The sequence below is a fragment of the Arachis ipaensis genome, chromosome B08, assembly GCF_000816755.2.
Source record: "Arachis ipaensis cultivar K30076 chromosome B08, Araip1.1, whole genome shotgun sequence".
In the NCBI taxonomy this organism is placed as follows: Eukaryota; Viridiplantae; Streptophyta; class Magnoliopsida; order Fabales; family Fabaceae; genus Arachis; species Arachis ipaensis.
Genome location: NC_029792.2, coordinates 125,622,391 through 125,634,449, shown reverse-complemented (window position 1 = coordinate 125,634,449; position 12,059 = coordinate 125,622,391). Strand labels below are relative to the sequence as shown.

Sequence of the window (12,059 nt, the reverse complement as noted above, 5' to 3'; positions counted from 1 at the left end):
AATTTAATTCAAATTAGCAATTGCATTCCATTCAATTCGATTCAAAATTGAATAATCCAAACTTTGTCAATTTGATTCGTTTCAGAAGAGTAATCCAAATCGCTCTCCTGTTTACCAAAAAATTATGAACCCCTAAACACTGAACCCTAAACACTAAAACCAAAACCCTGAACCCATAAATCCTAAATCCCTAAAACCCTAAAACCTAAACCCTAAATCCTACCCCCTAAAACCTAAACCCTAAACCCTGAACTCGAACCCTGAACTTTGAACTCTGAACCCTGAACGCTAAACCCTAAACCCTGAACACTGAACTCTGAACCCTAAATGCTAAACTCTGAATCCTAAACTCTAGACCCCTAAACCCTAAACCCTCAACCATGAACACGGTGAACCAAAATTAATATACGGAGTGAATCGAAAGTTTGAAACACACTGAACCCCTGTATACTGAACCCTGAACCCATAAACCCTAAACCCTAAAACTCTAAACCCTGAAACCCTATCGTCATTCTTTTGTTGTTGTTGCTGCTGTATTTTTTTATCTTTTCCTCCTTCTCTCTGGTGAAGAAGCAGTAGAAGGTGAGGAAGAAGAGTTTTGAATAGTGCAGAATGAACCGAATACAGTACTCATGGTGAACCGAAATCTTAATTACGGTGAAACAATTATATAGTGCTTAGGGAAGAAAACAGAACATATTGGTCTAATTTTTGTTAGACTCCTTTCTGTGGACCGAACCGAAAACATAAAAGTGATGAACCACCTCTTTAGTACTTATCGAACCGAAAAGTTACTCACATTTACTCAGAGTTACTCACAATTACTGATACTCACAATTACTCACAGTTACATATTATCAATTCAATTGAATTCAATTCAGATGTAGATCATCTCAGTCCATTCAATTCACTTCAAATAAAATTAAAAATTTCATTCCATTAAATTCGATTCAGAATTCAATAATCCAAACCTCATCAAATTGATGCGTTTGAGAAGAATCATCAAAATCGCACTCATTCAACTGATTTGAAGTTGATTCATTCATTGTTCCAATTCAAAAGTGCAGATCGAAGAAAAAAACGAAGAAGATGAACGACGAAGATAATTGCATTGAATCAATCCAGATCCATAATGCAAAGAAAAAAACGTGAAAGAGGAGAACAACGAATTTAATTAGGTTGAAGAAGATGGAGAAGGAGAAGAAGAAAGGGGTTTAAGTTGTATGAAAAAGTTTACATTAAAAAACGTTGATAACGCAAAATAAGGATTCGTTATATAAATTATAAGAAGCGCGTGTAAAACAAACAGGGGTGTGGAACGTAGAGTGAAAGTTACTTGAATACCATCCATGTAATTTTTACATGGATTCCTTTATTTAATATATACATTTTTAGTTGTGTCCGCAATAATATTAGAGCCGCACAATATAACAAGATCAGAGTTAAACAATCCATAATTTAATTTCATTAGAAAGACAGAGAGAAACACAATAGAAACTATACAAAACTTAAATGCAAACTAAAAACCAGGTCCTAATGGAAACTTGAATTTGAAATGGAAACTAACAGAGAGGGTGAAAATTAAAAGACAGGGCAACCATCAACGACTATGCCCTTAGCAGTGGGACATGTTGCCAAGTCACAGTGCTCCCCACCATTTCCCCACCAATCCAATTTCCTATTCTCCATGTTGAGAGCAAAGTAAAGCAGCACAGTCATAAAGGCAACCCCGGCATCAAGCGCTGCTGATAGAACATAGTTGTACCTCTGCCACCACTTCTTCCTGTAACGGAACACAAAGAAGTTGAACACCGTTCCAACCAAAACCCATGCATTGTAGTTCACTGGCGTGGCCGGCGGCATCATCCCCGTTGCCCCAAGGAGAACTGGGAGGTTGATCAAGGGAATCCATGACTGCTTGGGGAATGCCTTGTGCAATAACCAAACTATGATGGGGCCAATTGCACCTCCAAGGAAGAACCAATTCATTGCAAAGTATTCTGCTTTGGAACCGAATATCTTCTTAGGTCCAACTAGACCCCAAATAACTGATGCATCAAAGAAAACCTTGTCACTGGGACATGTCCAGGGACTGTCTTTGGGAAGTAGATCCTTGTGACATATGTTCTCAACAGAAGTTAGCAACCACCATGCCACACCAATGTTGATGGTTCCAGCAAGAACTGTTCCAATGAACTGTACAGAGTTTTCACAAGTCAATGAATTAAGCGCATTAAAATACAACAAAAAAGAAAAGAAATAATGACATACATACCTGAACTAAGAACATTGATCTCGGAGGGATTTTCATGTAGTGGCCAAGCTTGAAATCACTAAGGAAGGAGACTGCTTGAGACATGCTTATAGCCACAAGCGTTACAAACAGCATCACATAAAACCACCAAGATGGTATGTCTTTGTATTTCTTCATCAGTTTCGTGTGGATATCTTCTTTGCCGTTGCTCGAAGCACGATACCGCTCCATAATCTCCTTTCCGTAGAAGCAAACAACATGGGTAAGGGTGGCGGCAATAGTGGCAAATCCAAAACCGTAAGTAAGAGAAAAGAAGACGCTAAGATGAATTGGACCCGTCTTGAGATACTTTGCAACATCCAATTCAAATTTGTTATTTACAATGGAGCGTATATCGTATTCTTGGCCCTGTGCTGTGAACAAGGAGGAGGAGAAAATGGGGAACTTATTTGCACCATAGACGTTGAAGCCCCAATAAGTAATAGGGATGACGGCATAGACGATTAATGCATAGCCCACAAAGACGTTGACAATGGCGAAGAATGGTGAGACGAGAGGGCTGAACAAGAAGGAAGCAACGGCGGACCAATCCAGAGTGAGGGCTCCCAAGCCCAAACCGTTCATGCCTGAGCCAATCTGTTGAGCGGTGACTGACTTGGAGAACACCCAGCAGAGCCATGAAATGCTTGTGAGGGTCTGGAACAAGTATCCAGGGACCACGGCCCATAAGAAGCTGCAGAGTAGAGCAATGAAGAAGAACTTTGCCCTTGAAGTTCTGCCTCCATCTTCTTTCTCATGCAGAGCTCTGTGTTAGTTTAATCATGTGTTAGTATCTGATACACTGTAAGCACATTATACACAAATTCATAATTAAGAGTAGGGGAATGCTAGGAGGACAATGATTTTATTGAACAATATTAACAATCACCAATCAAATCAAAACACACTACACCTCTAATTTAACTCTCTAAATTTTAATATTAAAATAACCATCCGTACACTAGTAAAATGAACATCCGATATATCTATTGTTTATATTGTTTAATATTTTCATTGTTTAACTATACTTTTCCTTAAGAGTATGTTTAAAATTTAATCAAACCATTCTCAATTATCAATTGAGTTTTTATTATTTTAATATAATATATGATTAAATTCTTTTTATGATGTTAAGTGTATAAAAATTAAATTTATCTATAAAATAAATTCAATTACTTGTTCCCCAAAGAAAAAAAAATAGAAGAAATGATATACTAATAATTTGAGTACTTTTTGATGTACACACTAATTCATATAAAAAATCTGTACTTTTATGAATTAGTAGATGATTATCCAAATATATCAGCCTAAAATATCTTTTTTTCTTCAAACAAATATAGCATATTTTTTTTTTGGTGACTAAAGAAGGAAAGAAACAAATATAGCATATGTTTATATATATATGTGACTATTATTATTATCTATAAAAGAGAATTTATAATATAGAAATACTATACACATAAATTTTTTATGAGCAAAATCTAACTAAGTTAAATAATAAGATTTAAGTGAGTGAGTGAGTGAAAGTAAAAAAAATGATTTTTGTTAAGGAAAAGTCTAGGGGCCAGCAACTTTGTTAAATTTTGACTAGCATGTAATCAGCAAAGAAAAGTGAGCTATTGAATGAAATTTTACACCAATCTCACACAATTAAAATCATCTTAATAGCTATTTAATAGTTACAAATCACAAAAATTGCCGTCCCTAACATTCCTCTTTTGTTAATATTAGATAAAGTTAGTTAGTGAAAAAAATCTAACTGATCACTCAATCATATTCATTTTGGTGATAAATATCAAAGATAATTATATTTGATGAATTTATTTTCTATAATATAGAAACAGATATTTTTATTTCAATTAATTTAATTAATTAATTTATATTTTATAATATTATGAGTTGAAATGAATTTTTTTTCATTAAAAACCAGTCAAAGTTATGAGATAATAAAAATTGCTATATTATTTGAATAAATTCAAATTTCAGTGTTAATGAAAATTACGAATAGCTACCCCTGGCCCTAACAGCTAACAGGTACCACTACCAGTGAACAGTAGAGAAGTTTAGGGTTTTCAGAGTGGATTGGAAAGAAAGTATAATCCATTAATGCTAGCTAAGAGAAATCGTGAATGAAAGAGATAGGTACCGGAAAAGAGAGACTTGGACAAGGTTGCCGGGCCACCACATATGAGCTGGCTCCACCACATACTTCCTCAGCAACCCTGCCCACCCGTATCCTAACACCTGAGTAGTGATGATCAGCAGCCATGCAACCAAGAACGAGATCGACCTTCCGTAGAACGCCTTGATGATGTTCACGATCCCCACCGCATACGGCGACCCCGACCCGAAGGCGGTGCCGGCGTTCGCAAATATGGTAATCAGCACGTGCTCCTTCATGTTGAAAGGTCCCGGATTCAACGAGAATTTCTTTGACCCTATCCCGAACTTCGTGGTGGGGAGGACTCTGGCCATGAATCGCCCTATCGGCAGTGTGGCCACCTGCACCGTGATCTGCGTAATGACGAGAGGCTCCGCCCTGTAGGCGAAGAACTGGTTCAGGAAGGAGAGGAGGCAGCAAGAGATAAGCCCCAGGAACCACATACGGAAGGTCCAAACTGGCTGGGTTGGGTCGTCCATGTTGGATACAGTGAGTCTCACTTCCTCAATTGGAGATACTTCTTCTTCATCTTGTTTCAGTTCCTCGTCTGATTTCGCCATCTCTGGGTCTGCGTTGACGTTCTTCATGGTCTCCGCTGCCATAATGTGCGTTCACTCCTTCTGATTTGAACTGCGTTGAAGGAGTGTATACTAGAGATAAGATGTATACTCAGTCAGTTACATATATTTATTGGAACAATCCCGAAAGATGAGAGATGCCAGTAATGTTCTACTAAGTAGGATGATATTTAATTAATTCAAAATTTGAATTTTAAAATTATAATTAAAAATTTATTTGACAAACATGTTTGGATTAAACTATTTCTAAAACCAATTAATAAAAGGAAGTTAACTTTTTTAAATAGTATAAAAAATAAAAGATATGAAAATAAATCTAGATCATTAGATTAAGGGAGTGGATACCAGCTAAGAATTCGACCATTCTCAAAATAAATTCAAGACCATATACTTGGGTGGATCAATAACTCATATGAGAGTGAGGTATTAAAAGCATTCATAAGTGATGAATTTGAGGAGTTATTATGTCTAGGTTTAAAAAATTATTCGCGTGACATAAAAAATGATCAGAAACAAATTATACGGACTATTTTTTAAAAAACATGAAGAATTCGACGGTTTTTTTTATAAAGTCTAGGACAGTAACTTTATTTTGGCCAGTATATAATTAGTAAAATAAAAGTGAATAATTTCATATCAGTTGAATATAGGAGGAATAGGAGGCTTTCAACTGGGAACCAATGACAAAAGTTTAGAAAGGTGCAAGAAGAAACAGAAAATCAAACAGTTAGCAAGAAGGACAGAGGTGAGGGATTCTATTGAACCAATCATTGGAATAAAAATGAGCTCTGAGCAAAGAGAAAATGAGACAGACCATGAAGGAACTGGTTATGCAATTGAGGTTTCTGAAGGGTTACAGGGTGCCATCCCAAAAGCGGCACTCCAAGGGCCATGAAGATGCTCATGTGGAATTGTCGGAGTTTGGAGAAACCCCTGACAATTCACAACATCAAAGGGATTAAGAATTTCCATTCTCCAAAGGTGTTGTTTTTGTGTGAAACTAAACAACAACCCTCTTATGTTGAAAGGCAGTTGAGAAATTGTGGTTATCAGGAAATCTTCACTGTGAATCCTAATGGAACGGCTAGTGGACTAGCGCTTGCATGGAAAGAGGGTGTAAAGGTGGAAGTGGTAAAAGCTGAGGAGTTTTTCATCCTTTTTTCCATAGAGGATCAAGAAAGACAGCTGATTTGGGAAGTCTTTACAGTACATTTACACAGCTCTGATCACATTCACAATAACCAATATGAGGTGCTGCTAAATCTTATGGAGAATAGGGGAGAATGGCACTTAATAATTGGTGATTTCAATGCAATTTTGTCTAATCAAGAAAAACAGGGAGGAAGGAAGAAATCAGCTCAATCAATCCAATCTTTTCAAGACTTTATCAACAGAGGACAATTGATAGATATGAGTTTTAATGGTGATAAGTTTACCTGGTGGAATCGAAGTTGTCAAGATAGTGCTATTCGAGAAAGACTAGACCGAGGACTCCTATCTCCTAAACTAAGAGAGGAGTATCCTTGGCCAATGTTACTCACTTAGAAGACACAGGATCAGACCACAGACCGCTCCTGATGTGCACTAATCAGACAACACATAAGGGCAAGAGGCGCTTCAGATTTCAAGAGAGATGGTGTGGAATGGCAGAGGTTGATAAAATTGTATCTGAGGCATGGCTGACTTCTTTTCCAGGTTCATCAATGTATCAACTGTTTCAGAAATTAAAGAAGTGTAGACATGAACTGGTTAAATGGCAATCAGCTGGAACAAGTAACTCTAAAAAGAAGATAGACGAGCTGAAAGCACTATTATCAGTGGCCAAGACAGACCCAACAGCAGCAGACAAAGAACAGATTCTATTATTAGAAGATGAACTAGCTGCCGCCCACATTAGTGAGGAACGCTACTGGAAAGAAAAATCAAGAGTGAGCTGGCTAAAATGGGGAGATCAAAATACCAAGTTTTTTCATGCAAAAAATCAGTCCAGAAATAGAAGAAACAAGATATGAAAATTAGAGGATAAAGAGGGAAATTGGTGTACCACACCCGAGGCAATTGGCTACAGGGCACAGAGGTTTTTTGTTGATCTATTTGAAAGCAATAATCCAGAAGATCCCTCTCAATTTTTCACCAAACTTAGACTCAAAGTTTCTTTTGAAATGAATAGGAGTCTAACTAAACCAGTCTCAGATGATGAAATTAAAAGGGCTACATTTTCCATTAATGTAGAAGCCGCCCCAGGAGACGACGGATTCACCGCAAAATTTTATCAGTTCTATTAGGGCAGGATTAGAGGGGATGTATGAAAGGCTGTGAGAAGTTTTTTTAGTGGCAGCAATATTCTAAAGGGATTTAACTACACCCAAATTTGTTTGATACCTAAAGTGACTCAAGCTACTTCTATGAATCAAATTCGACCAATCAGTCTCAGCACAGTCTTCTACAAAATTATCTCGAAAGTTCTAGTTCATCGACTTCAACCTTTTATGAGTATGTTAATAAGCGACAATCAAAGTGCTTTTATTCGGGGAAGACTCATTAGCGACAACATTCTTGTGGCTCATGAATGCATGCATTTTCTAAAGAATAAAACCCATGGGGGAAACGACATGGCGATAAAGGTTGATATGAGTAAGGCATATGATAGGGTGGAATGGAGTTTTGTGTGGTTTATTACGAAGAAGTTGGATTTTTGCTCAAAGTGGATTGAATGGATGAAGGCTTGTGTCTCTACTATATCATATTCTGTTATTGTAGATGGTACACCAACTGTTTTTTTCAAATCAAGTAGGGGTCTCAGACAAGGAGACCCCCTCTCACCATATCTATTTCTTTTCTGCGCAGAGGGTCTATCATATCTGCTCCACAAAGGAGAACAGAATAACCTCTTTCAAGGACTGGGATTGAACAGTAGATGTTCGACTATTCATCATCTCCTATTTGCCGGCGATTCACTCTTATTTTGTAAAGCTACCCAATACAACTGCTCTAATCTATCACGAATTCTCCAACTATATGGTAGACTAAGTGGACAACAAATTAATTTCTCCAAGTCTGCTGTGTTTTTCAGCAAAAACACCCCTTTACCCATCAGAACTGAACTAGCGGCATCTTTGGAAGTCCCAAATATTGGGACGCAGGATAAATATTTGGGGCTATCCTCCATAGTACACAGATCCAAAAAAGAAACATTTACTTTTATAAAAGAAAAGGTGGCGAAGAAGCTCTCGCATTGGAAGAAATCATTTCTATCTGCTAGTGGAAGGGAGGTGTTGATCAAAGCAGTGAGTTCAGCTATACCAATTATACTCTGGGCTGTTTCAAACTCCCAGATACCCTCTTGGATGAACTGCACCGAATGATGATGCAATTTTGGTGGGGACAGAAACAGAATGACAAGAAGATGCAATGGATCAGTTGGGACACTATGACCAGAGAAAAGAATTTCGGGGCTATGGAGTTTAAGGACCTAAAGGCATTCAATCTAGCTATGTTAGCTAAACAAGGATGGAGGCTGATGACTAAACCACATTCTTTTTTCTACAAAATCTTCAGGAATAAGTACTTCAGATACAGTTCTTATCTAGAAGCCAAACCAGAAAATCGACCATCCTGGACTTGGCAGAGTCTTTTGGAAGGAAGGAAAATTCTGGAGAAAGGAGTTAAGTGCAAAGTTTCAATTCAGGGATCTGTCAGAATAGAGAAGACCCATGGTTTGGGGACCAACCACCATTTCGCATTGCAGTTAATGAATGCAGAGATGAATCGCTTACTTGGGTTAGACAGCTAATCACACCCGAGGGAGAATGGAATCAACAACTCCTTATGGAAGCCTTCCCACTAGACACAGCTCAGCAAATTCAACAAATTCCTATTACAGAAGAGGAAGACTCGATTATATGGTGCAATAACAACTCAGGGGAGTACTCGGTAAAATCTGGGTATAGTATAACATACCAATTCTTTCACCCTCCAGTGAATTCACTCCATCCCCGATATGCAGACTCAGAAATGTGGAAGACCTTATGGAAAATGAGAGTAACACCAAAGGTCAAATTATTTGCTTGGAGATTAGTTCATGAAGGCATTGCAGTTAAAGCAAAATTGAACGAGAAATTACCACATGTTAGCAGCCTTTGTCCCCGCTGTCAATCGGCGCCGGAGACACCGATGCATGACATTATCTTCTGTCCAGAAGTTTTTCAAATTTGGAACCGCTCCCCAGTAGCTAGCACTATTTCCCGCGATCCTAACAAATATTTCATCGTAACAATGTTTAATTTAATAATTGTTATTAAAATTTTAGTTGTACTTGTTACAAAATAAATAATTACAATATATAAATATAAAATGAATTGACCGATTTAAAAATAAGACAATCTAATAACATTGAAAGCCATTTAATTTAAAAACGTAATTTAAAAAATAAATCCTTCGCATACTTACATAATTATGAATTTATAACATGATAAATACTTCCCAAAAAGTTATTCTAATACTTGACTTTTAAAACTGAATTATTTATTTAAATAGTTTAATTTTTATCTAACCTAATATAATAAAGTATGTTTAAACCTTATTATTATTATTATTATTATTATTATTATTATTATTATTATTATTATTATTATTATTATTATTATTATTATTCGAATTGGTTTAATTCAAATTACATACACATAATTCGAATCAGATAGATTCGAACTCCCCATCAATAATTCGAATCGTTTTGATTCGAACTTCACCTTACATGATTCGAATAAGTGTGATTCGAACTATTCACACTGTAAACTCCCTCGCTAATTTGAACAGGTTGATTTGAATTATTCACACTGCAAACTCCCTCACTAATTCAAACAGGGTTGATTCGAATTACTAAGCTTTTTAGTTCGAATTCCTTTGATTCGAATTATATAGAGACATGCTTTTGGTTGATCCATGTCTCATTTTTTCGTTTGACTTAATCACGTAAATTCTGATGCAAACTGGTTTAATACTGCTATTTATCCTAAATCGAAGCTACCCATTTCGATTTGTCTTTATTCCTATAAATTCGAATCAAACTAATTCGATATAGTACTAGAGAAGCTAAATTGAATTTGCATAGATTTATGTTTAAAGACATATACATAACGTTTTTTGATTTGGGATTATTGTGTAATATTAGTGACTCCTTGGTTTATTAAAATTTTTTACCCTAAAAATTATTATATCGAAATCATCAATTTTTATATACTATTAAAAATTTGTATCCAACGTTCTCAGTTTCTTTCAAACTAAATTCTTACATATTTATCAATGAGAGTTTTTTTTTTTTAATTTTAGCCAAAAACTCCACACGATAAACGTACATAGTACGTAAAAATGTAGGATACGCATTTAAACGAAACCGTCCTTATTATCTCTTATACTTGTATTTAGATAAATACTATAGCAAAGATATATTTACTACTAATCATTGAATTTATAAGAAGAATAAGAGAATAAAAAAAAGAAATTGGTGTGTTGTTTAAGTGAATGATCTACTTATGTAGCATCAATTTTTTTACCGTCACAATTCCATTTACCTAATAAAAGAAATTATCCATAACACATCTTATTATAATACACATATTTTATTTATATTACTGTTAGAAAATTATAATTTCCTAATCTATTTACGGGCAATACATATAATTGATCATAATCATATTAGCAATTTTATATTATAAGACTTATATAAGTGATCTCATTTATTGTTATAAATACTAATAAAATAAGTCATTATTACTTTTGATTTGAAATTAAATGAGAATAAAATTATAGATACTATTTTATTTAGATTTTAGGGTTTAATGGGTGTCACACTCAAATATAAATAGTGATTTCAGAATTTTGGTCCCCAACACATCAACGCTGCCTTCGTACTTATTTTCTCATCAAAGGAGTTGTGATTTAGTCCTATTAGGGATACAGAAGGCTTTGGTTGAGGAAGAACAAAGAACCAAACTCTTTCAATCATGCTCACGAATTAAGGTACGCTTCTGCTACAACTAAAAAATTACTTATTACAAACGATTTATAGATAGATTTGGTCTTTAATTTATTACAGACAGATTTTTGGTTATTGACGAATTTTGTCCCTCTATAGAAGTCTCGTCAGAAATTATTTACCGACAGAATTTTTCGTCGGTAATTTACCAACAGATTTTTTCCGTTACCGACAAATTTTTTCTCTGTAATCGTCCCCTCCATTTCACTAAAAATGTCAGATTTTCCGTTGGTAATTTATCGACAATTTTTTTTCTCGGTAATCATCCCCTCCATTTCGCTTAAAACGTCAGATTTTCTAGCAAATTTTTCGTATGTAACTAGCGTCAAATTTTCTGTTGGTAATTGGTGCCTGGAAAAGCATTCACAACTTTTAATACATATGGATTTTTCATCTGTAAATCCATCAATAAGGTAAAACATAATTTTTTTAGATTTTTCATTGCAAAATGAATATTTTTAAGTTTGTTTTCTAAATGTACTCTATCAAACACACTGCGAATTGAAAAAAAGAAAGTCAAAAATCACATAAATAAACATAATATTTATTACATCATACCTATAAAATTGGGTGTTATTTTTCAACATCATTGGCCAATATCTCATTCTGTCTCAATAAAAAAATACCATAAAAAAAGATGACCATCCCAATGTTACATGGATCTCCTTCATTAACTAATGTAACAAATTACACTTAGCACTTAAAGATGGGATAATCTAGAATATTAATGGATAACCATTAAAATTTTCCAAATATGGGTGAGAATTCATAACTCCAAGGATAGCATGACGATTAGGTTGACTTTCAACATCCCAAATGAGGATCTGAAATTCGGCCAATTAAAAACATACCATGAACCAAGAAATAAAACCAGCTCTGAAGAATATGCACAAAAGCAAAAGGTAAAGTTCTCACGTCAGGGTTGTCTGTATGAGTAGCCACTATCTCAAAGTTCTGCGACAATTCCGTAATTCTATTCATCTATAAAATGCA

The 12,059-nt window shown here is 35.3% G+C and overlaps 1 protein-coding gene across 1 annotated transcript; it reads right to left on the bottom strand.

Moving 5' to 3' along the window:
- Positions 1,465 to 5,114, bottom strand: LOC107613684 (oligopeptide transporter 4-like). Its single transcript, XM_016315789.2, has 3 exons — positions 4,440 to 5,114; positions 2,276 to 3,059; positions 1,465 to 2,196 (listed from the first exon to the last, which is right to left on the bottom strand). Exons 1-3 carry the CDS (start codon positions 5,054 to 5,056, stop codon positions 1,582 to 1,584), a joined length of 2,016 nt encoding a protein of 671 aa, XP_016171275.2. The 5' UTR covers positions 5,057 to 5,114; the 3' UTR covers positions 1,465 to 1,581.